Consider the following 25,965-nt stretch of genomic DNA (forward strand, 5'->3'; position numbering starts at 1 on the left):
AAAAGGGACACAAAGGGACAAGGACAGAGGGAGACAGGCAGCAAAAGAGACAGAAAAGAACAAGAACAGGTAAAGGACGGAGCAGAAACAGAAAACAGGGGAGAGACAAAGACAGAGAGAGATGAGAGGAGTGAGACAGAGAGGAGAAGGAGGAGGAGGAAAAGAAGATGAAGATAAAGAAGGAAGGAAGGAGGAAAAAGAAAGAAATGAGAGGATGGAGAGGAGACAGGTAGAGGTTACACAGAGAGAGACAGGGACAGACAGAGTCCACAAGATAGATAAACAGAAGGAAACTCAGAGCAGGAGAAAAAAGCAGAAGAATCAAAAGTACAAAGAGACTCACTCAGTCTTCATTAAGTTTGATGAGTTGCTGAAATGCTGTGCAGCCCAGAGATAAAAGGACCAAGACACCCAGAGAAAAAGAATGATACAAGGAGAAAAGAAGACAGAAGATTCATTCACAGAGCAGAGACACAGAAGCAGGGAGACAGAGACCAAGTGATACTCCTCCCTCTCCACTCACCCTGTCCTTGCCCCCGATCCTAGGTACCTGCTGTGCCGAGGGAAGGAGGAACTGAGGTGTGTTGGGGCCAAGCTGTTTTATGTCTTATATGAGGCTCAGCATGTCTGGGGTGTGGCTTTAGGAGGCCACCCTTCTTAAGGCGGTCCTCCCCTCCTCTTCTCTCCATCCACTTTTATCTATTTAGATGCTGACCCTTAATCCTGCCTTCAATTGCCTTAAGCCCTTGTAGCCCACCCTGGGGGTTTAGGCCGTTAGCCAGTTGTTGGACTCAATCCCCATTCCTGGCTCTTTGGCCCTTGAGCTTTCCTTGATTTCTGCTGCACTCTACCCTGCCCCACTCCGTACCCCTTCCGCCAACCCTACTTGGAAGGCTTGCTTGTGTTTTAACTTAGGCCTGCTTGCTGTAGCTGTTCATGCAATGCCAGGGGTCTCAGGGAGTCCCCTTCCTTCCTGACTTCTTTTTGGGTAGGAGAGAAGGATGAGAAGAAAGAAGAAGGAGGCTCCCCAGGGCCACTGGAGGCTTATGATGCTTTTTTCCCTTTCTTACTTAAAATTTAATTTAAAACTTTTATTTTCAGTTCCAAATCTCTCCCTCCCTCCCTTTACTCCCTCCCCCACCCATCAAGAAGGCAAAGAAATGTGATGCTCATTACATGTATGAAGCCATACAAAAATATTTCCACATTAGCGCTTATAATGTGGCGCTGAAGACCAGGGAAATAAAGTCAAGCACAGGCTTGGGGGTGGTGGGGGATGGGGGAGAAGGCATCGTGCAAGCTCGGGTTTGTCTGGCTTTGGTGGGAGTTCAGGACCGATGGATCCTAAGAAGGCTCTGCCTTCTCACTCGCTCTGTGACCTTGGCCAAGATCCCTTTCTGGCCTTCAATTTCCCCACTTGTAAGATGAACGGGTTGGTCTTGATTGTCTCCAAGGGTCTCTCCAGCTCTGACTGCATGGTTCATGCTTCTTGGATGAGCCATGTCTCTGCTATTACGTGATGGAGGTGGCTCCTTCTCACTAGGGACTGAAAAAGGAGTTATCCCTGCTTTCTTCTTCTCCTCCTCCTCCTCCTCCTCCTCCTTCTCCTCTTCTTCCTCCTCTTCCTCCTCCTTTTCCTTCTCCTCTTCCTCATCCTCTTCCTCCTCCTCCTTCTCCTTTTCTTTCTCCTCCTCCTCCTTCTCCTTCTCCATTTCCTCCTTTTTTTCCATCTTCCCTTTCCCTTCTCTGTTTCTGCCTTTCCTTTCTCTCTCCCAGCCTTACTGTCTTTCCCTGTCTCTCTTTGTCTCTTAGTCCCGCTCTGTCACTCCCTGTGTTTCTTTCCCTGTCTCTCAGTCTCTGTCAACTCAGTCCCAGTCTGTCTCTCTAGGTGCATCTGTCTCTGCCTCTGTCTTTGTCACTCCTTCAGCCTCACACTGTCTCTCCCTGTCTCTGTCTCTCACTCTGTGTTTCTCAAAGGGTTTCTCTCTCTAAGCCTTACCCTGTCTCTTCTCATTTGTGTCTCTCTCCATCTCTGTCACTCTGTCTCCCTGTTTTGTCACTCTCTCAGCTTCCCTCTGTTTTTCTGTCTCTCCCAACTGGATACTAGATGCCCTTTGAGGACTTTCAATAAGATTCAAGGCAGTTGGGAGTGGGAATAGGGGAGGGGGACTGGATAATCTACAGTCCCTCGTTAGAGAGACACATGGCGAGAGGAAGGATGTGGGTGAATTCTTGGCCTATGCCAGACAAAGCTTACTTATGAAACAAAATACTCGGATACATGTGGAACATAAGGATTTTTATTTTTGCACAAGCAAGAATTGCCACTGACCCACACCAGGCCTCTGTTGCCTCCATCACAGCTGGATCTTGTCTTTGACTCAAGCTCTGGGGCCAGAATATTGGAGATGCATAGATACCGACACACATAGGTTGAGGGATCTAGGGTCCAAGGGAGGGAGGGATGGTGGTTGGAGGTATGGGGTCCAAGGGAAGGAAGGATGGCAGCTTGAGGTCTGAGTTCCAAGGCAGGAAGGGAGGTCTGGGGTCCAAGTGGCCAAGGGAGAGAGTCAGTCTTGGCAGGGGGGTTCAGAGGGGTAGGGAACAATAAAGGGGTCAAAAGGTTATACTGTCCCTGGAGCAGACACTCCCAAGCTTGGCTAATACCCAGACTGGTTGGTTGAGCCAGCATTCCCAGGATCAGGTAGAAGGGTGGATGTGAGAGATGGGTGGGTGAGGCGTTGGAACAATACATGTGTCCTTGTCAATCCCCATAGAGTCCAGGTGCCTCCTCTGCCTTTCTCCCCTCTAACATGTGGGGCCTTTGGACAGCAGCTTGGGCTGGAGGGTCATGTTGCTTTTAGGAAGAATTCCTTTTTTATTTTCAAACTGTCATCTTGCTGCAGGGAGCAGATGCTGGGAAAAGGGGTAGATATCAAAAGAGGGGGATCCTTGAAGTGGTGTGGGAGGGGTATTCCCCCCAAATCCCTTGATGGGATATAGAACAGGGCAGGCCATGGAGGGGTATGTGGAAGATTATTGGATTAAGTGTCTCAGATCTACCTCCTCTGGCAGGGCAGTGGGAGTGGAACTTGATGAGGAGGAGTTGGTAGGGCTGGACTGAAGGTTCTTTGAGTCTTCTGAGCCTTCTTGAGGCCACTCTTGGAGCCTCCCAACTATCCTCTTACTCTTGGGTTCTCCTCCCAGCCCATGGCCACCCCTTGATCCTGGCAGAGAAGCAGAGGGTGGAGAGCCTGCGTTGCCAGGGCTCAATATGAGGAGGAAAGTCCCTTGGCTTTCAGTGGTACTTCTGGCTATCTAGCTGCTGACCTTCTAGGGGTAGAGAGGAAGTTTTGATTCAGCAGAAGCTTGGTAATTTGAGAGGGTGGCCCACCGTGATAGGAATTTCTAAGTGTGTCCCCAGAACTGAGAGGGAAGTTGGAAATAGTGTGGTTTAGATACCTAGGGTGACTGGGAAATCTTCATAATGTTAGAGACTGCTGGAGTTAAGTGAAACCAAGGGTCTAAAGGAGCCCAGATTCCTATGGAAAGTGAGGGTCCCGCAGTAATGTGGATTCCTGGGGGCTCCCTGGGATTTATGAGGAGGTCCCAGGGAAAGTGCGGTCTCTAGAGGTAATTGAGGAGTTCCAGGTCCCAGGAAATGAAGGGGCATCCAGAGGTGAGGAGGCCCAGGGTCCCAGATCGATGGGGCAGTAGACTGAGTTTGTAGGGCCTAGGGAGACTGCCCAAGCCCTGGGATTCAGGGGATAAGTGTAGGGCATCCCTGGGGCCATCTATGCTTAGAGAGAAGCGTTGCAGAAGGCTTGTGAGAAAAATGAAGAGCTTGGTGAGGGCCAGGCCTTCTCCCAAACATAGCCTCTTCCCTGGGGAGAGAAGAGGGGGACACTAATGGACAAGGGGCAAGGGGAGCCTGAGAAACAGAGGGAGGGCAAAGAGACAGGAGCCAGGAGAGGAGAAGACAGAGAGGAGGGATTGAGGGGTGCAGGAGAGGACACAGGGACAAAGAGGCTGAGAAATAGAGGGAGAGACATGGGATCTGAGGGGGAATACAGAGAAGAGATGCTGAGGGGCAAGGACAGGGAAGAAACTGAGGGACAGAGTAGGGGATGAGAGAAGGAGAGACTGAGAGACAGAGAGGGGGACTGAGAGAGGGAGAGACTGAGGGGCAGAGATGGGGGCTGAGAGAGGGGAGAGATAGAGGAGAGACTGAGGAGTAGAGAAGGAGACTCAGAGAGGGAGAGATTCAGCTACAACTTGCAGAGAAAGCCAGAAAAACTTCATTCTTCTTAAATCTTCCTTGTTTATCCAGAAAGTGTCCAGGGTTGAACTCCTCTGGGTCTTTGAACTGGGTGTAGTCAAAGTGAGCCGTGCATAGCAGGGGAATGATGTTCAAATCCTGGGCATACAGAGAATGAGAGATGGGGAGCTCAGAGAGATGGTCTGAGTAGCTTCTTGAGAGCCACCAGGGCACAGAGGAGGGTGATCAACTTCCCAGATGCAGTGGTCTGAGGCTCTGTGAGGGGTAATGGCCAAGGTGCATTGGCAGTGTGGTGTACTGGAGTACACTGGAGTTAGAAGACCCAGCATTCAGATTCCAGCTTTGCCATTCACTACTGCAAGTTCGACTTTGGGCATCTCCTTTCCTCTCTTTGAACCTGTTTCCTTCTCAGTAAAAAACAAAGAATGGGGGCAAGGCGAGATGGTTTATAAGGGTCCCTCTAGCTCTGGCCTTCTTCAGTCTTGTGATGGGATATTGGGATGTCATGGGTACAGCAGGATGGGCTGTGATTGGGGATAGATTACTGGCAGAGTTCCTGGAGAGATGGGAGCTTGTGGTGATAAAGTCTGAGCAGGGAAGCCAGTAGTGAGTTTTGGGGAAGCAACAGAGCCCTCTCCCCACCCTGGGGTCCTACCTTGGGGAGGTGGTAGCCATGAAACCTGGTGGGCTGAGTGACTGTGTGGGGCACTGACACAGGCACAATGTCTGTGAAGCACTGGCTGTCATGGATGATGGCATCCATGTAGGGCATTTTAACCCGGTCCTTCATGCTGGGGAGCCAGCTTGACCCAATTACCTCATCAATTTCCTTGTGGAGTTGGGCTAGGGAAGGGGACAGATATGAAAAGAGGAGATGATTGGGGTCATCCACTCTTAAAATTTTATGTTTTAAAACCTACCTTCTCCCCGCTCCCACCCCAACTGAGAACAGAAGAAAAACAAAACCCACTTCAAACATGTAGAGTCAATCAAAACAAATTTCCCTTTTGACCAAGTCCAGAAATAAAGTATTTGTCTTGTTCTGTCCTCTGAGTCCTTCAACTCTGTATCAGGAAGTAGGTAGCATGTTTCATCATTAGTCCTCTGGAATCATGGCCAGTCACTATGCCGATCAGAATGCCCGAGTCTTTCAAAGTTGTTATATCATCTACTCTCAATCCCAACACAGAACTTGGGACCTGAGACGTTGAGATAGGCTTGGGGATCCAGGTAAAGCAGCTGGAGAGATTTCCCAATTCACTTGCTTGGGGAAGTTGTGGTGAAATGGAGTGATGTTAAACCATCAGCAGAACTGGAGGATCTGGATTCGAATCCCACCCCTGGCACTACCTTGGGAAAGTCTTTTGACTTTCTTGACTCTATGGGCCTCAGTTTCCTTACCTGTAAAATAAAGGGGTTGTATACGAAATGGTCCCTTTCTAGCTTTACATCTAAGATCCTAGGACTGTCCAACAGAGAATGACACTTACATGTCTAGAAGTCTTCCCATGGAAAGTTTAGGTGCTTAAATCAGCTTTGAAAGCATGAGATGGGGAAGGCACGGCTAGACAGTTTTATGGAAAAAGATCTGGGGGTTGGAATGGACCACTAGTTCAATATGAGACAACAGGGCAATTGTGGCAGAAAGGGAAGCTAAGAGGCTGCATTAAAGCCAGGGGGTAAAGGGCCTCAAATACATCCCACACACCATATGAGCATTTGATTCCAAAGGAGCTTGGAGAAGAGAAGACTCTGGGGCACATGATAGGTCTTTTCAAACATTTGAAGGCCTATCATGCAGAAAAGATTTGTTCCATTGCCCCAGAGGCAGAGCCAAGATAGGAGTTCCTCACTCGTAATTGATACAATCTGCAAAGAGCTTTCCATTTATCTCATCTTTTCATTACCACAGTCCTGTGAAGTAAGAGTTATTATTCTACCCGTTTTACAGTTGAGGAAACTGAGGCGAACAGGTAAAGTGACTTGCCCAGGGTCACATAGCTTGTAAATGTCTGAGGAAAGATTTGAACTCAAGTCTTCCTGTCTCCAAACCCAGCACAGCACCATCTAATAAACTGTACGTACTACAATCCTACTTCATAGCCTTGTCATCTCTCACCTGGACTTCTACAGTAATTGCTTAAATGGTCTCCCTGCCTCGTCTCCCCTCTCCCCCTCCAATCTCTCTTCACTCACTCGGCTGCCCAGGTGATGTTCCTAAAACGCAAGTTTTATGCATCTTCCTGCTCAAAGTACTTAATTGGTTCCCTATTGCCTCCAGGATTAAATAAATAAGTGAAATAAATCCTTTCTGTGTCATTTAGAACTCTTCATAACCTGGTCCCTTCCAACTTTTCCAGACCTACTCCTGGCCCCCTACCATGAACTCCAGGATGCAGCTACCCTGACCTAATTGAAGTTCCTTGAACACAACTCTCCATCTCTCGCCTCGGCACTCACTGTCCCCCACACCTGGAATGATCTGCCCCTTCACTTCCACCTTTTAGCTTCCTGGACTTCTTCAATGCTCAGCTCCAATACCACCTTCTGCAGGATCCCTTTCCAGGACCGCCAACCACTACTGCCTTCCCCATTCAGATTTCCTTCCATCTACTCTGGATAGATCTTGCATGTACCTAATTATTTGCAAATTGTCTCCCCTCCCCCATTAGAATGTATTCTCCTTGGGGGCAGGGGCTGTTTTGTGCCTTTCTTTTATATCCTCAGCTCTTAGCACGGGGTCTGGCACATAGAAGAAGTTGGATTTGGAAGGATTTTTCACCTTGCAGATCAGGGTGTTTGAGAAGGATGAGGAGTCCATAGAGAAGAGTCGAGCTCATGGTCTCTGTTCCCATGAAGAACAAATTCACTGCTGTCTTAGAAAGAGTTTGAGCATTGAAGTGACTCTGGGGGTTATTCTTTTCCTGAAGGAGGGAAATACGAATCAGACACAGGTTGAACTTGGAGAAAGAGGGCTTAGAATCAAGCGGTGGACTCTGTCATAAGGGGCAGAACTTTGTTTTTAGGGAGGAGTGATATGGGTTTGAGGGCAGCATGATCCATCTCCTGGGTGTGGACCTGTTCTCCAGTGGGTGAGCTCTCTAGTAGGGCAAACCCTGTTTCTCTAAGGACTCATCCCCGTGAACATGGGGAAAAAGGTCTCTCAGGGGGTTCTGACTGAACTATTTCTCATGCATTACTTGCTCCATTTTGATCAGGGAGCAGTCAGTGTAGTCCCGGGGATTGGCTGGGTCCAAGGACTTCCGATTTTGAGCCACACGGTTATTGACAAAGGCCTAGAGCTTCAGGTAGTTGCAGAAAATCTGCCGGTGTGGGCCTGGAAGTAGGCCCATGATCTTTTGGAATATGAAGAGGAGCTGTGGGGTGCAGAAAGAGGTAGAGAGAGGAAGGTCAGGGAGTAGGCAGAAGAGCAAGAGGGACCATAGTGATCTGGCAGGGAAGAGGGAGGGAGTTGTGAAGAAGGCTGTTAATCCCAAAGAGCTGGGCCCTGGAAAGACAGTCATGGGCTCCCTCAAGGCCATGTCCCTATTCCCTGTGATGGAGGTTTGGAGGACGCACTGGAGGCAAGAACTGATCAGACTTCCCCATTTGTTTTCCCTACTATTTAACAGAGCAGATGATTTCCAAGTAGGTGACTTTAGTATTATTATTTTCTTTTTGCAAGGCAATTGTCTCATTTGAAAGATGATAACTTATGTATCTAAATCTAAATTTATTGCAATGACATTTTGAGATGCAGTCAGGTTTTGTCAAGATACAAGCACAGCCTCTGAGATAGGCCCCCAGCACTTCCAACTGGGGCGGTTCTTGGCTTGTGAAGTATGTGGATTTGGGCTGGTTGTTCATCCACCTTGCATAAGTGCCAACTTACAAGCTGGGATACAAGTCAGGAAGAGAATCCTGAAGAGAGTAGCGCCTTTTATCTGGGGGAAGACATGGCCTACTGATGCCCTCATCAATTTTCCTTGATTCTAGCATCTCTCCCAAGATGGGGCAAGGAGGGGTTGGATTTCCATTTATAAAGTAATTCTGATTTCAGAAAACTGGACCCCCATGTCTTGAAGAAGACACTCTTATCTTCCCAATGGCCCAGGAAAGTGCAGAGGATTCTCCAAATGGCAATCTTAGCTAACTTTTGTGGAGATGCCCCAGGATACTTATTCTGTTGTACTTTAAAGGCGCTCCCCCCACAATATTCCAGACTGCCCCCAATCATTCAGCAAACATAGGATCAGGACCTAGTTTTCCCAGAAAGTAAAAGGAGAGGATTATCTACAGAGTAGGTGGCATGTTCTGTAGTCTGCCACAAAGGAGAGAAGGATCAGTAAAAGGCAAGGTCAGCAAAAGTGCAAAACTAAGAAAAAAGCAAAGTTTGAACAATTTTTAAAACCTTTATCATTCTCTGGGACCTTTGAGTCCCATTCCCTCAGTCTTGTAGGCTTTATACTTTAAGCTCCATTGAAAACGATGGATAAACAGTCTACACAGGCCTTGTCCAATGCTGGAGTGCTTTAAGAATTTTAAATATGAGGTCAGTCACATCTATGCAACAGGCATATATAGGGAGGCAAAGTAAGCTCTATTACATCAGGGGACTAGGAGGGAGAAGAAAGGGAGGCCAGTGAAGTGGTAGGGATGAGAGAGAAAACACAGGCACTTCAGAGAGAAGGCTCTCACTCCCAGTATACTGGGACCTAGCAGGCACAATCAAGCGACTTGCACTGGCAGTGTCTCTGCTCCCCAACTTACTTGTCCCCAGAAGGAGCTCATGATCCTCCAGTTACCACTGAGCAGAGTCATTAACTCCAGGAACTTAGGGTCACCATAAGTGAAGTGGTCCCCAAAGACCAATGAAAAGATGATGTTGGAGCCAGCACAGCTTAAGAAGAAGGTGGGTTCAAAGGGAGCACCTTTTTGGAAGAAGTTCCAGGGATCAGGGAAAGTCTTTTGGTAACTGGTGAACTCTAAGCACTTAAGTACCCTTTCCCTCTAGAGGATTTCTAATTACCCACTGATTTCTCCTTATGAGGACTCTAAGTACTTCATAGCCCTTCCTAGGGATAAAGATAAGCAGTAGAACATAGTCTTAGTGAGTTTCTTAGGGTCGTTGAAAATCCAGGGAACTTAACTACGGTTGCACAGCTGGTATAGCGTTGGAGGTCAGACTGGAAGCCAGGACTTCTGGACTCCAAAGCAGGCTTCTACCCTCCATACCAAGGGACTTTTGCCTTACTGTACATAGTATGGCATAGTAGATAGCAAGAGAACCTTGAAGCCAAGAAGCCTTGAGTTTGAGGCCTGCCTCTGATACATCATTGCTAGATTGTAACCCTGGGCAACCCTCCAAGACTTTAATTTGCAGAGAGGGTGGCATCCTGCTTTGCCCAAGGGAATTTCCTCATCTGGGAGTTCCCCATCCCTATTTTTTTGTTTGTTCATTCATTTTTCAGTAGTGTCTGACTCTCTGTGACCCTGTTTGGGGTCTTCTTGGCAGAGATACTGGAGTGGTGTCCTTCTCCAGCTCACTTTACAGATGAGGAAACTGAGGCAAAGAGGGTTAAGTGACTTGCCAGTGTCATAGAGCTAGGAAGTGTCTGAGGACAGATTTGAACTCAGAAAAATGAGTCTTCCTGACTTTAGGTCCATCACTCCATCCACTTTATTGCCTGGCTGCTCCTATCCCTTAATTGACCTTAATTGAATGGAATTGCATGTGGTTTGATGGAAAGTGTGTTTGGTGTGGTTTGGAGTCAGAGTATCTGGGTGCAAATACTTCCTGGCTCAGCCACTTAGAGCCCAGAGGGCCTTGGAGCAAATCACTTCATCTCTCTTCTACCTGTAATACCTTATCTATAGGTTTGGACTAGATGGCCCCTGAGGGCCCTTTCAGCTCTAAATCTGTAATTTGACAATTCTAATGGCATTTGCCTCTCCTGAGAGGGATTGTTGGGCACCCATGTGCCCCCTTTCTGCGGGTCTCTAGGCTGGGTCTCACCCCCTGTCTTCTGGAACTCCTCACACAGGTGTTGAGCTTCTCGGATTCGCTCCTTCAGGCTGTGCTTCCCCATGTCAAAATTCTTCAGGGTGGAGATGGCAAATCTCCAGAGCTGCCTCCACTGTTCTTTTCCATACACAATCCCTAAGGTGGAGAAGGGGATAGACAGAGAGGTCCAGCTCCATTTCTACCTTCAAGCCTCCCCTGCCTCTCCTAACCTGGAGACCTAGTACAGGGCCATGACTCGGAGGGGGAGAACGAGAGCTCTGGTCCAGGACAGCGGAATAGGGAAGGCGCTGCTAACAAAAGGACTGAACTGAGCACCTAGCTTGCCAGAATAATTTGAACCTCTTGTGAGGTTGCTGCTATCTTGGCCCCACCCTGTTTACTCCTCAGCAGGTGTCCGTCACCTCTATTTTCCCCACAACTGAGTTTGTGTCTGTGGTCTCTTTCTTCCCAGGGTATTCTGTTGCACAGTGGAAGAAGGACTCTCTTCCTTTCCAGATTTGCTGTGTTTTGTTGCCCTCTGAACACAAAATGCTAGTTAGACCTCTAAGTCATTCCCCTCACCCATTCCAGGAAACCTTTTTGCCTGAATAGCAGTGACCTTTCTTTGTCTCAAGCCCTCATTCCAGCAATGACATCTCTTCCAACCTGGAGGGTTCTCAGTCAGTTCACTTTATGGAAGGGAGGGCCTCATTTCTCCAGCCAGACAAGAAGCTTCCTTGCTGAGGGTCTGGCTTAGGGCTGCCCCTACTCTGACTATTGGAATCTTTCCCTGGCCAGGTTCAGAGCTGGGCATTGTGGAGGATGAGGCAGCATCCACTAATGGATTGATTATTTTTCCCTAATGGGGATCTCTAAGTATCTGAGTTTAAACCCTCTCACCGACTCAAACAACTGACTCACCATCCCCAAAGCTCCACATTTGCACAGCAGGGAACTCTCCATGGCCCCCAAACTCCTCAGCCCAGTCGATGAGTGTCTCCTTCAGGGTCTGGTACCCAGCAATCACCACACATGGGCGGGAGCCCAGATGAAAAGTGTAGATGGGGCCATATTTGACACTGAGCTGATTGGGGTGGGGGGAGAAAGATCTGGTTCAGAGATACTTTCCTCTCATCCTTACCTTCTTTTAATCCTGGCTCAGACTTCCCCCAGCCCCTCAAAGTCTAGTCAGAGAAGAGAGGACTCTTACACTCTAGGTTGACAATTGTTCTGCAATTTACAGTCTTAGAGAGATGCCTAGAGACCCTGAGAAGTTAAACTACTTACTCAGGGTAACAGAGCCATTATGTGTCTGGGGTGGGACTTGAACCCAGATCTTCATGATTCCAAGGTCTAAATCTCATCCTTCAAGTTTCCTAAATCATGAACTCAGGGTCATCCTTGGTTCTTCCCCTTTCCTCACCATCTACGCCCAATCAGTTGCCAAGTATTGCCCGTTCTACCTCTCCAACATCTCTGGCATCTGTTCCCTTTTCTCCATTCACAAACCACTAACCTATTTCAGTCCTTCCTCAGCCGGACCATTGCAACGGCCCTCTAATTGGCCACCTTGCTTCTAGTCCCTCCCCTCCCTAATTCACCTTTTATATAACTGCCAAAGTGGTTTCTGTTTTTGCTGGAGATCTGGCCATGATAACACTCTCTCCCTCTTCTGATTATCTTGAATTCATTTATTTCTTTTTATGTTATCTTTCTCCATAGAATATAAGCTACTTAAGGCAGTGGATCAATTTTATTTTATTTTCCCCTTGTGTCCTCCTCCCCACTAGCACAGTGCTTGGCACATAGTAGGTGCTTGTTGATGTGAAGCGAATGCCTCCCCCCCACAAACCCCTCAGAAAGTATAATGCCTCTCTGTTATTTCTGGGATAGATTTTTACATCCTTAGGCTGACCAACAAAATCTGCCACAAGTGCACTTCTGCCAGCATCTCCAGTCTAATTTCCTATTACCACACTTTCCACATTCTCCATTCTAGTCTATCAAGTTAGCTCCACGTTCAGCATTCCCCTTCTGACCTTTGAGTCTTTGACTAGACTGTCCTTCCTTCCTGCAATGCTCTCCCTCTTGGAATCCTTAGCTTCCTTCAGAGCAAAGCTCAGGTGCCACTCACTGCCTTTACAAGCATTTCCCTGACTCCCTCCCTTAATTGTTATCAATCTCTCCCTCTTGAAATTAATTTGTGTATAGTCTGTTTGACTGACATTGTAATGAGTCCAACATTAGCTGCTGTTGGTGTTAAGCAAACTGAACTGTGCATTTTCTAGAACACCTAGGTTTGTGGTGACCTGTCTGGAAATCTGCCTGGGTTAGGGAGAATGAGTCAATGAGTAAGTGAATGAATGAAGATGAGACCCTACAGGCTCGCAGTCATGGGGTAGATGGTTTAATATGCCTCATTTTATTCCCTTCATTAATTCCATGTCAACAGTCAATTGCCGTTATGTAGATAGTAACAAAGTATTCCTGTCTGTTCCTGTGGGGAGTTAGCTCCATTATGTCAAGGTCACATGACTTGTGCTTTGTAATATACTCATAATAGTCAATAAATATTTATTAAATGCCTGCTTTGTGCTAGGTGTTGGGCATGTAATGACAAAAACTAAATAGCACTTGCCTTCAAGGAACTTGCATTCTATTGGAAGCAAACAATTGTGAAAAATATTATACTATTTTATATCATTTTTAATTTCAAGTAGACCCAGAGCCTGATTTAATGAGTAACTGGATGAAGATCCAGGACCTGGGCTTCTTTGTTTTCTCTAAAAGTTTGCTCAGGTAATAAATACCCTTACCTCTGTCAACAAGGCCAGATTAGACTGACCTAAGGACATTACCCTAACCCCAAGAGAGACTACCTTGCTTAATATTCTACAAGTATATACTATGTTATGGAATGTAATGAGACACAGAGATGCTGGGCTGTAGTTTCAACTGACTTTTGTCAACATCCTTTACAACTCTATTCCATTAAGGAAAATCCTCTTCTTGTATCATGGTTAAACATACATGGGTGTCATAAAAATGAGGTCATACAGGCTTGCTAGTTCTGCTAAAATAACGTATATAAGTTTTCTCATTGCTTTGTTCAGGCAGCCAGAGTTTATACTCTGACTCCTTGTATGTACAAGTAAGCTAGCTCCGCTATGCTTTAAGGGAGAATAATAAACAATATGGATTTTTCTATCACCTAGCTCTGTTGTTTCCTTCAACCAAATTTCAGGTTTAACAGTTATGGTGCCGTGACTTTCGGATGGAAATGATGGAAACGGGACAATGCAGCCCAACCTTGCCAACGCTTTTGGATGCCATAGGATTAACTTTTCCTGGAATTTTGGCCTTGACAAGGTGGGGGTAAGTTGTCTCTCTTCCCAGCTTCCAAAAAGAACTCCCACAAAATTGGTTGAAGTCTGAAAATTCCCTTTAAGCTAGCTCTGGGGGCAGGGATCAGATCTGCAGGCAAACGCACATAGATCCCCTGGAAACACTGATTGATCTAGAAAATTAACTATGGATCAGTCAAAAACTAGAATTAGAAGTCCAACCGTTCCTCCACTCCCTTCCTTCCTTCCCTTGGAGGCTCTGGTCCTGGGGAGAAAAACTGCACTTTGCTTTTTCCCTCCCCTTCTGCCTCCCAGGAAGGGCTCTGATCCTGAGGGAGGTAACTCTGTTCTGCTACCCTTGCCTCCTCTCTCTCCTCCCTTCCCCCCCTTTCCCCTTTTCCCTTAAGGGCTCTGTTTTCGCCTTCTGCCCTATTCCTGCTTCCTTCCCTTGAAGGCTCTGATTATGGGGAAGATAAATGCATTTTATCCTTACTCCTCGCCTTCCTTTACCTGTCCTAGTCCTCCTCCATTTCCCGTTTCCCCCTTCCTAAGGGATAGGATATGGAGAGTCAGAAAAATCAGGAATGCCAAGGCTTCCCCAAAAACCATAGGGGTGCTAATAGCTAACTCATGAAAGCTTCTAATTCTCTGTTGTTTAAACTCTGAGCTCAGTCTGTATTTGTTCTGTATTTGTTTTGTTAATTGTCTGTTAATTGTCTGTGTGAGAGCGTGTGCTGTGAAATGTCTATACCGGGTAAAATCTGAAATGCAGGTAGCCAGAGAATTCTAAAGCTGCAGTTAGGGAAACAGAGACTCTATTTCCTTTTTCAATGTTTGGCCTGGCCAACCAAACTTGAAGAAAAAAATAGAGCTGAAACATTTTAGCATATTCTGGGATTGATTATTCATTAAAAGTTTGGAAATTGGTTAGTTGGATTTTGGTACAGAACTCCTGAGACTGTAAAATCCCTCCAGGAGCTCACTCTTGCTGATCACTTAGATGAAGTTTACTTGAGTTACAATCATTGAGATATTTCACCATTGTCTTGTCTCTGACCAAGCCAGAGCTGCAGTAAAAGTTTGAGCAGCTAAAACAAACTCCTTTCCTCCCAGGTCAGATTAGGAGAAGAGAATGCAGGAGAACTGTAGGGAAAACTTAAATCATCTTTCCCCACCTGGCAAAAGGAGGAGAAGGACAGAATTTCACAGACTGACAGTATTCTGACAGTACTGTGCCCCTGGGTACCTTTGTAGCCCATTCTTTTTGGCAAAGCTTGGAAATGTCACCAGGTCCTATGCATTCTGCCCACTCTGTCCCCAGCAGCTGCAAACCGCCCTAGGCTCAGTAACTTCTGCAGTTGTGGGGGAAGGGTGAGGTAGATGGATTTGGACTTTCTGACTCCCAGAATTGTCACCACTGGGACACTAGCTTCTGCTCTAGGTAACTTCACACTTCTTGTTCCAACTGCAAAACTGTATTTTAATCTCTGTTTGACCTGTTTCCTGAGTTTTAAAGGGAAAGTAATAATGATGATTGTTACAGGATCAAAATGATAATGATTGTAAAATGCATAACATAAAGTCTGGTATATGTTAGATACAACATTATTATTATCTCTCTCTGATTTAATGTAATTGTTAACTTTTGAAGTGGTTTTTAAATACCAAAAGTAATAAGCTGAATAATTTCTATATGTGGTAATCTGGAAATGCAATAGATGTCATCTGAAAATTATTGTTTCTGTATTTCTAAACTTGCATTGTGTTCCCAAAATTCTCTTAGATTGTGGACTTCGAGAAGACCATTGTGTGGTAAGAAATGATATCATAGCAATTTTAAACTGATTTTGATATATGTGAATTGGGTTTCCAAAGGGATGTGATAAAATTTGGAACTGTTATATGTGGTTATAACAAGTAAATAATTAATAATACTGATATTTAACCATAAGAACAGACTTTCTGGGTGAAAAAGTTTTCTATTATGAGAATATATCTGGTGATTTAAGGTTATAGTTTCAAATGATGAGATGAAAGATTCTCTGTGCATGGAGATTTAGAAATGTGTTCACCTAAATTGATAAATGGGTTGTTTCAAGTTTTAAAATGCATAATTAGGTTTAGGGCACTGTTACATTTCCAAATTGTGTAATTTGACAAACAGATGTATCAGCAATATTGAAAAAATATGGTTTTAAAGGCAATAATCTTTTCTAAGTATTGGGCCTTAGAAATTAAAATGTTACCACTAGTGATTAAAATAATTCCTCTTATAATCTGGATGTTATTAGATTAGGAATTGTAGTTAATTAAGAAATTGAGGGTTTTAAGTGAAACAAGAACTTTTGAAGCCATCTAGTCATGAATTCTTATCAATCTTGTGTGGTTTTCTGTGTAGAGGAATTCTTATGGAAAAAGTTTTTTTTTAAAGTCCTGGTAAACTCTGTTATTGTGATAAGGCTAATTAATTGGGTATGTAATTTTTAGAAACTAAGTGTCCTCCACATTATAACACTTTTTGACTAAGGAACTTGTAATATCTAGGAATTCTGGGCAATATTTGAGAATGAGGACATTTGGCACCAACTTAGTTAATGAATTCCAGTATTTAAGGGTTAATTTGCTTTAAGGAAAATACTTTTGGAAAATGTTCTGTAAAATCTTTTTGTATAATTTTAGAAGGCCTGCTGAATTTCCACCTGTAAGCCAATTGGTTGCAGTTCAAACCTATTGTGAGTTCTCAGAGTTTCTGGGTGAGAACCTTATTAGAATTACTAGAATTAATGCTTATCTATAGAAGCGCCCATTCAATGTCTTATTCAAGGTTCTTTTTTGAGTAAGGAGGTTGGAAACGACAGTCTGAATTCCTTACTCCTCCCCGCCCTTAGTTTAGATAAGAAGATTCACCTTAGCCCACCTGTCAGAGGGGAAGGAAAGGGGAGGGGCAACAATTACTGGGATTTGAGTTTTTACTGAAAGAAAGAACAGTACGGGTCAGAAGCCTAAAAAAACCTGGCTTTTTAAAGTCAGCAAAAGTGATGCGTTTTTAGGATAAGATTTGGTTTCGAGGAGGATGTGGGTCTTAACGATACAGTTCTTATTAGTGAAGCTTGCTTTCTGATGGAAAAGAACCCACCCTCAGGGGGAGATGAGATGGCAGATCTCTCTAATAAGTGTTCCTTTTTTTTTTAGAATGAGTTATCATGAAAAACAAATCCCCCTCTTTTTTTTGTGTCTTTGTGTGTTTAAGAAGCTGGAATGGGATTCCAGTATACACAGTTATGACAATGAAAGTACTAACTTATGAGTTGTTTTGTCTTATGGCTGAAATGAAGGCTGAGTAATGGGTTTGAAAGATTTGGAAAGGTTTGATTGGAAATACAAAAGGCAGATAAGAAAGTTTGGGGACAAATTGGAGTTTGCTAAGCCTCTCATGTCCCAAAGGAATACTAGTTTCAAATGGTTTAAATAAGTTGAGAGTGTGAGAAAGTATTTAGAAGATGGAAAAGTTATGTAGCTTGATTTGATAATTATTAGCTCAATGAAATTTGGGACAGTCCTATCTGAAGGATATTTATTTGCTATTTAAGATTTTATGGGACTGCAATTTAATATTGTTTTAAGCTCTGATTACAGGTATAGGTCACATGAAGCCAGTAGTGGAATGGCAAGCATTACAGACTGAGAATTCTTAAAGGTGGATATCTATGCCTGGGAGAAAGTCTTGAAGACGACCTTGGACACAACCTAGGTAGGAGCTTCCTGACTCTATTTCCCAATTCTGCTATTTCCTTTCTGAAAAGGAAAATCCCCACCTGGTTACTCCTAAGCACTGCTTTTAGCACCTGCTGACTATAAGATGGGCTATCAGATATGACTCATGCCTGGAATCAAACAGAGCTAAGGAAGTTCTTTCCTATTGTTAAGATATATGACATAGTCCCTCATTTCTTTCATAGCAAATTTATATTATCAAGAAGTTTTGTAAGCACTATGCTAAATCTGTTAGGTAATAGATGAATATTGGAATATCTCTGAGTTATTATAATAGGATACAGAAATGAATAGCTTACAATTTTAACCTATGTTCATGACCAAATAAAGAGTAGAAGGATATAGAGATAACATCCTCCAAAAGGAGGAAATGATTAGACAAAGTAATAAGGCAAAGATGTAATGTGATAAATGTCTAAATAAATAGGATAGCAAATTTTGAGAAAAAGCAATAGGATCAAATTGATTCCTCTAAGAATTATATACAGATGTGTATGATTGGCTCCAAAATTTATCAGTCATGGAAATCCAAGCTAATAAGTCTGTTTTGGTAATAAGATCTTAAATGTGGATTTTTATACAAGGAAATTGTATAAGATAGTGGTACAGGTGAAATTATATCTCCTTTATTAAGGTGTCTGTCTGATGATTTTAAAAGGAAGATGAGTTCAATTTATGGTTGGACCTTTATATTTTAAAGGACTCTTATACCAGGTACAAAATTTAGGTAAGGACAGAAACAGTAGATGATATATGAACTGAAATACTCTGAAGTTAAAAGAAGGAGAGCCAAATTTAAGTGATTAAGTTATATTAAGTTAGAATTGTCTGAGGATTTCTAGATCTGAACCAGAGAAGCAGAACTCTCTTTTACTATCTAGGGACCAGATAACTACAATCAGGCATCTGGGATTCAAGAAAAAAGTGCGACTTTAAATGGATATTGGAAATATGTAACTGGGATACTGAACCGTTTATTGTATTTGTTTGAACTTAGCCCTGCATGGCTGGGACCTATGTTGTGCTGTTTTTCTCTCAATTATCAAATTATATGTGTTCTGGGAGCTCCTGTCGGATCTGACTACTTCTACAGCTGCCAACTTGTGGATATGGACTCCTTGATCCTTCTGTCACATCTGCCCCTGATCCTGAGTGGACATCTGAGCCCATAGGACACCTTGCCCTCCGGTTTCAAAGAGCCTGAAGGGGACAGCATCAGACACAGGCAACTTTACCAAGAGACTGTGGACCAGAACCTGTACGAAGGACAACTCTCTTCCTGAGTCCGTTGCGTTCCCAAGACTGTTTACTTGTTGTACCTTTGGTGTCTTAGCTTATTTTACTTAGGTGCTCTAGTTTCCCCATTGTGCTCCCTACTGATACCCCTTGTAACTTGCTTCCCCTGCTTGTTTACAAGTAGTTTACAATTACTGTCCATCTCTGGGGATGTCCAAACACAGAAAGAGAAAAAAAAAAGCCTGAATCCACCTAGATAAGGATTTTAAGAACCTTCACCCTTGAGGAAGATAGAGGTTTTTCCATACCTTAATTGGTCTTCAGGTGAAGCTTTCAGCTTACCTTTGACCAAAAGGAGGAAATGTGAAAAATATTATACTATTTTATATCATTTTTAATTTCAAGTAGACCCAGAGCCTGATTTAATGAGTAACTGGATGAAGATCTAGGACCTGGGCTTCTTTGTTTCCTCTAAAAGTTTGCTCAGGTAATAAATACCCTTACCTCTGTCAACAAGGCCAGATTAGACTGACCTAAGAACATTACCCTAACCCCAAGAGAGATTACCTTGCTTAATATTCTACAAGTATATACTATGTTATGGAATGTAATGAGACACAGAGATGCTGGGCTGTAGTTTCAACTGACTTTTGTCAACATCCTTTACAACTCTATTCCATTAAGGAAAATCCTCTTCTTGTATCATGGTTAAACATACATGGGTGTCATAAAAATGAGGTCATACAGGCTTGCTAGCTCTGCTAAAATAACGTATATAAGTTTTCTCATTGCTTTGTTCAGGCAGCCAGAGTTTATACTCTGACTCCTTGTATGTACAAGTAAGCTAGCTCCGCTATGCTTTAAGGGAGAATAATAAACAATATGGATTTTTCTATCACCTAGCTCTGTTGTTTCCTTCAACCAAATTTCAGGTTTAACACAACGCAGTACACAAAAAGTTAAATACAAATTCTACACAAATTAATTTGCCAGAGGAAGGCATTAGCAACAGTGTGGAAAGGTGGGTAAGAGAGGAATCAGACTAGGCTTTTTATAGGAGGTGATACTGGAGCTGAGCTTTGAAGAGAGGCTAATTAACTACTTTTGACAAGCATTTATTATCTGTTCCTTACCACTCTTGAACAGTAAAATGAACAAATTGCATCATTTGCCCTATCCTCCCATCCTTACTTCAGCCATTTCCAAGAATGTGTGCTTCATACTACATTAAATACATCACCTCTATGCCAGGATGGAATGACATGTTTTGTCTTGAATTCCCTGAACTTATGGTTCCTCACTGCATAACTTAGAGTTCTAAAGTCTTTCAAAGGTTTTTGTTTATTTTCTCCCTTTTTATAAATTGTTTTCCTAGTTCTGAAAGTCAGAAGATATTAAGGAGAGGGTGGGGTAGCATGGAGATGGTTCTGACTAGGTAAATCCACCCTAATCATGTCCTTTCGACTTAGACAATCAGTGCAGTCACCCATAAAGAATTGGAGCTGGGGGATAAAATATCACCTACTCTCTGAGAACCATAGGAAGCTTGTCACTTCCCTAACTTGTTCCAGGCTCACCCCACTCTGCCCAAGCAGAGCACAAAACCATAAATATTGGGATTAGCATAAAATTAGCTCAACATTTGAGACTTCCCATTGAATTAGATCAAATTACTGGTTAGCAGTACCACCTGGTGGTTAGATTTGTATGACCTTGAATATAATGGATGATTGTCTAATAAATGCATGTTGAGGACCTTAGTCCACAGAAACTTTTAAAGACTATTTCAAGGGACCCAGGAAGGTAGAAATGCGTGAACTGAATCTTGTCTAGGGTTGGTGGTGGTAGTGATGTATTTCTGCCCCAAAGATCTTAGCGTAGGGAAGAATGTAAATCTCCCTCATACAGAGCCTTCTTTTGTAACAGGGAATTTTTAAAAGAGAAAATTTATAAGAGGAAGAAGAGAAAAAAATCCACAAACCAATCAATATATCAAACAATTTGAAAATACATGCAATGTTCCACTCCTCCTGACCTCCCCTCCTCTGCAGTCTCTGCAGGGTCGGAGTGTCTCCTCATACCACTTGTTGGGGGCCATGTGTGTTCTTGGTAATTCGCAGCACTCACCTTTGATTGTTTTGTGGTCCTTGTTCTTTTCATTTACGTGGTTTTGGTCATTGTGTATATTATTTTCTTGGCTCTGCTTGCTTCCCTCTGCACCATTGCATGTAAGTCTTTCCATGCTCCTCTGAATTCATCATGTTTGTTGTTTCTTACAGCACTATCATGTTCCGTTGCATCCAGGTAGCACACTTTGCTTAGCCGTTCCCTAACTGTTGTAAGGCAGTTAGGTGGTGCAGTAGATAAGAGAGGAGGACCTGAGCTCAAATCCGGACTGAGCCTCTTCCTAGCTGTGTGACCCTGGGCAAGTCACTTCGCCCTGTTTGCCTCAGTTTCCTCATCTGTAAAATGAGCTGGAGAAGGAAATGGAAAACTGCTTCAGTATCTCTGCCAAGAAAACCCTAAATGGGGTCAAAGACAGTCAGACACAACCAAAACAGCCGAACAACAATGATTGATGGGCATCTACTCTGTTTCCTCTGAGTTGCTGCCACAAAAGTGCTTCTATCAATATTTTGTTTTATGTGGGGATTTTCTTTTTATCACTGACTTTCTTGGGAAAGTCATTCCAGCAGTGGAATGTCTGGGTTGAAGGATTTAGACCTTTTCATCACTTTGTCTGTGAAGTCAAATACCAATTCTGCCTGTTATTGGGCAAGTTACTCAGCCTTCCTGCGTCTCAGTCTCCTTATCTGTAAAAGGAAGGGTTTGAATGAAATGCCTTTCAAGGCCCCCTCCGGCACCCTATCTATGAAGCTATGACCTCTAGGAAGTGAGAATACAAAACTTCTTGAGTTAGCTCATTTTCCTTTTGGGTAGTTTTAACTGTTAGGAAAATTTCCCAAAACATCAAGCTGAAATTGATTTCTTCAGGAATTCTAATCCCTCCTCTACCAGCCAGTCCTTCAAACACTTGAAAATTGCTATTATATTTCACACACCCCCCCCCCCCCCATCTTATCTTCTTTGGGCTAAATACCCTTAGTTCCTTAAACTAATTCTCATTTGGCCTAATCTCAGGCCCTTCCCACTCTTTCATGGAATGTGGCCCCTAAACTCACCTCCTTCAGAGACTTCAGCAGGTCTACCACATCCAGCCCCAGAATGTTTCCCAAGAAGGGCCAAGGGGCTGGGCCAGGGGGCAGCCCAGAGAACTGATGGTGCCATATGCTGAGCAGAAGGTAGGCAGCGATGACCAGACTCAGCACCAGCCCCAGGCCCCCACCCAGCTCCATTGCCAGGGAACTCTAGCTTGGGCACTGGCCCTGTATGTCCTGGCCTGGCCCCTTTATCTGTCCCAGCCTGTTGCGTCAGGCTTGGGTAGGTGTGCAAATCAGCCAATTCCTACCAGGGCCTGGGGGTGGCCCAGTCAGATTGAAATCCACTAGTGTGCTATATCTCCCCTCAGCTCCCCAATCTCAGATCTGCTTCACCCTCTCATCTTGACTGTTGGAGGCCTGTCTCCTCCCCCTTTCTCTGCATCCTGCCCCCAGATTCTCTGCTTTCTGCCCCCAGATTCTCTGCTTTCTTAAGCATTAGCCCCAGAGCTGAAAGTAGGGATTGATTCTTGGTTACATTACTCTTTAAAAGAAAAACAAACCAACATCTGCTCTACATGAGCACTGCTCCTGCACTGCTGGAGGCCATAGGGCTCTGTTACCTTACCTACCTCATGCTGAGCTTGGGGTCCTAGTGCTGGTATGTGGCATGTGCCAGACCCAGTGGGGTGTTTCTGCCTTTCTCCAGAGCTTAGCCCATGAAGGTCTGGCTGCTGGAGGATGCCTGTTTGCCCTGGGCTACATTGAAGCATGTGATGATTCTTGGAGCTGGATTCTGCTGGTTCCCCTGGCTATGCTAAGGAATGTGGAGGGGGCGGGTCCTGGTGTTGGCGTTTGCCTGCTCTACCACACTGGGGCTCAGGATCTGCTGGTTTGCTGAGGTGGGGCTTGCTGCTGGCTTGCTGGGACACTTCCTGCCCTGGAATTTTCTCTCCCTTTGCCTGAGTGAGATGGACCTTTATTGCTGATCTTCCAAGTTTCTTGGACTACAAGATTGTTTTACCCCAGCTTTTTGCTGGTTCTGTTGTTCTAGGATTTGTTTTGGGGTGCTATTTTGTGGCTTTTTGGAGGTGAACATGGGAGAATTATAGCAATTTACTGCTTATTCCATCATTTTGACTCCTGGAAGAGAAAAAACAGAGATAATGATTCTTAAGAGTCAAGATACTGAGGGGGGGCGGAGCCAAGATGGTGGGACTAGTGTGAGCTCCCTGCCAAGTCCCTCCAAAAACCTATAAAAATGGCTCTGAACCAATTCTAGAGCTGCAGAACCCAAAAAATAGCAGAGGGAAGCAGGGCTCCAGCCCAGGACAGCCTGGATGGTTGCTGGGTGAGGCCTATCCTGCATGGAACTGGGAGCAGAGTGGAGCTCAGTGTGGGCTGTGGCAGGACCAACCAGACCAGGAGCCAGGCGGAACAAGCCCTAGCGCCCTGAATCAGTGAGCTGCAGCAGTTACCAGACTTCTCAAACCACAAACACCAAAGACAACAGAGAAGGTTAGTGGCAAAAGCTGCTGGGGACAGGGTGATAGAGTTCCCAGTTCAGCCACCGTCCCCGGAGCAGCAGAGGTGGGGCAGCTACAGAACTACAGCTGCAGTTGCTTGCAGCCCCAGGCCCACCTGGTGGGAGGAATTAAGTGGCAGATCAGAGCAGGAGTGCAGAGCCTGCTGAATATCTGAGTCCAGTCTGGGTTGGGGTTCTTGGGGAAGGAGGAGTGCTGGTGTGGCAGAGCTGGCGCATCCCCTTAAGCTTGGAACAAAGTACTCTTTACTCTACAAGCAGTCATACCCTGCTGAAAAACTCAAGGATCAAGTAAGTTGGCTGGGAACATGGCCAGGCAGTGAAAATGCACCCAGATTCAGTCTCAGACTTTGGAATCTTTCTTTGGTGACAAAGAAGACCAAAACATACAGCAAGAAAAAGTCAACAAAGTCAAAGAGCCTACAACAAAAGCCTACAAGAAAAACATGAACTGGGCTCAGACCATGGAAGAGCTCAAGAAGGATTTGGAAAAGCAAGTTAGAGAAGTAGAGGAAAAATTGGGAAGAGAAATGAGAAGGATGTGAGAAAACCATGAAAAACAAGTCAATGACTTGCTAAAGGAGACCCAAAAAAATACTGAAAAATATACTGAAGAAAACAACACCTTAAAAAATAGGCTAACTCAAATGGCAAAAGAGCTCCAAAAAGCCAATGAGGAGAAGAATGCCTTGAAAGGCAGAATTAGCCAAGATCAAGGAGAAAATATTGCAAGCAGTTAGAAAGAAACAATTTGAGTATTGTGGAAACATAATCAGAATAATCCAAGATCTAGCAGCTTCTACATTAAGAGATTGAAGGACTTGGAATACGATATCCTGGAGGTCAGTGCAGCTAGGATTAAAACCAAGAATCACCTACCCAGCAAAACTGAGTATCATGCTCCAAGGCAAAATATGGATTTTCAATAAAATAGAGGACTTTCAAGCTTTCTCAGTGAAAAGACCAGAGCTGAATAGAAAATTTGATTTTCAAACACAAGAATCAAGAGGAGCATGAAAAGGTAATCAAGAAAAAGAATAAGAAAAAGAAATCACAAGGGACTTACTAAAGTTGAACTGTTTTGTTTACATTCCTACACGGAAAGATGATGTGTATGATTCTTGAGACCTCAGTATTAGGGTAGCTGAAGGGAATATGCATATATATACATATATATATGTATGTGTATATATATATATATATATGTGTGTGTGTGTGTATGTATGTATATATGTATGTGTATATATGTATATATATATATATATATAGAGAGAGAGAGAGAGAGAGAGAGAGACAGAGAGAGGGCACAGGGTGAGTTGAAGATGAAGGGATGATATCTAAAAGAAATAAAATCAAATTAAGGGATGAGAGAGGAATATATGGAGGGAGGGAGAAAGGGAGAGGTAGAATGGGGTAAATTATCTTGCATAAAAGTGGCAAGAAAAAGCAGTTCTGTAGGAAGAGAAGAGAAGGCAGGTGAGGGGGAATGAGTGAATCTTGCTCTCATCAGATTTGACCTGAGGAGGGAATACCATACACACTCAATTGGGCATCTTACCCCACAGCAAAGAAGGAGGAAGAAGATAAAAAAGGGGGGATGATAGAAGGGAGGGCAGATGGGGGAGGAGGTAATCAAAAACAAACAATTTTGAAAAGGGACAGGGTCAAGGGATAAAATTCCATAAAGGACAATAGGTTAGTAAGGAGCAAAATATAGTTAGTCTTTCACAACATGAATGTTGTGGAAGGGTTTTACATAAAGATACTCATGTGGCCTATGTTGAATTGCTTGACTTCTTAGGGAGGGTGGGTGGGAAGGGAAGAGGGGAGAGAATTTGGAACTCAAAGTTTTAAAAACAGATGTTCAGAAACAAAAAAAAAGTTTTTGGGTGCAACTAGAAAATAAGATACACAGGCAATGGGGCGCAGAAATTTGTCTTGCCCTACAAGAAAGGAAGGGAAAAGGGGATGGGAGGGGAGTGGGGTGACAGAAGGGAGGGCCGACTGGGGAACAGGGCAACCAGAATATATGCCATCTTGGAGTGGGGGAGAGGGTAGAAATGGGGAGAAAATTTGTAATTCAAACTCTTGTGAAAATCAATGCTGAAAACTAAATATATTAAATAAATTAAACAAAAAAGAAATAAAACAAGCATTTCCGTAACACAGTAGAATAGAAAAAAAAGATGATTGTATTTGAAATGGTAAATCTATTATGTATAACTTGCTATTACTTTTAAATATATAATAAAGTTATGATGTAAAAAAGAAAAAGAAAAAAAAGAGTCGAGATACTAATGTGATGATGCCGACAAGGTCAATAGGGTGATCCGAGAATGCTACTCCAGAGTTAGCAGTTTTAATGGCATAGCTTTACTGTGGCCCTCTTAGAGGGCATGGGATAGCCTCATTTAGTATGCAGACAGTATTTTGAGTTTGCAGTCTGGCTGGAAGTGGGAGGGATGACAGGAATACCCTTGTAAGGCCCATTCTCACAATGCTAATTGTGCCAAGTGATCAGTAAATTTATACCCTCCTCCCCTAATTAATCTTCTGAGGTCCTGGAGACCATCTAGCATCCTATACCTTCATAGACACTTGCTCTCTTGGCTTTTGGGCTTTCTCTC

General features: G+C 44.0%; 1 protein-coding gene across 1 annotated transcript; it reads right to left on the reverse strand.

Moving 5' to 3' along the window:
* Nucleotides 1–4,264: 4,264 nt before the first annotated feature.
* LOC118836336 (cytochrome P450 2G1-like) lies at nt 4,265–21,993 on the reverse strand. The gene is made up of 8 exons (XM_036743658.1): nt 21,820–21,993; nt 11,205–11,367; nt 10,296–10,439; nt 9,050–9,210; nt 7,480–7,575; nt 7,062–7,203; nt 4,935–5,122; nt 4,265–4,417 (listed from the first exon to the last, which is right to left on the reverse strand). Exons 1-8 carry the CDS (start codon nt 21,991–21,993, stop codon nt 4,265–4,267), a joined length of 1,221 nt encoding a protein of 406 aa, XP_036599553.1.
* Between the last annotated feature and the right edge of the window lie 3,972 nt (nt 21,994–25,965).

This window comes from Trichosurus vulpecula, chromosome 2 (genome assembly GCF_011100635.1).
Source record: "Trichosurus vulpecula isolate mTriVul1 chromosome 2, mTriVul1.pri, whole genome shotgun sequence".
Taxonomy (NCBI): Eukaryota; Metazoa; Chordata; class Mammalia; order Diprotodontia; family Phalangeridae; genus Trichosurus; species Trichosurus vulpecula.

Bases quoted from the DNA above. Each gene is read 5' to 3' on its own strand.
- LOC118836336 (XM_036743658.1), bottom strand. From the start codon at position 21,993: ATGGAGCTGGGTGGGGGCCTGGGGCTGGTGCTGAGTCTGGTCATCGCT. The intron at 11,368-21,819 runs GTGAGTTTAGGG...CACCCCAATCAG, and splicing joins TGCTGAAGTCTCTGAAGGAG to CTCAGTGTCAAATATGGCCC. The intron at 4,418-4,934 runs GTAGGACCCCAG...CTGTATGCCCAG, and splicing joins ATGGCTACCACCTCCCCAAG to GATTTGAACATCATTCCCCT.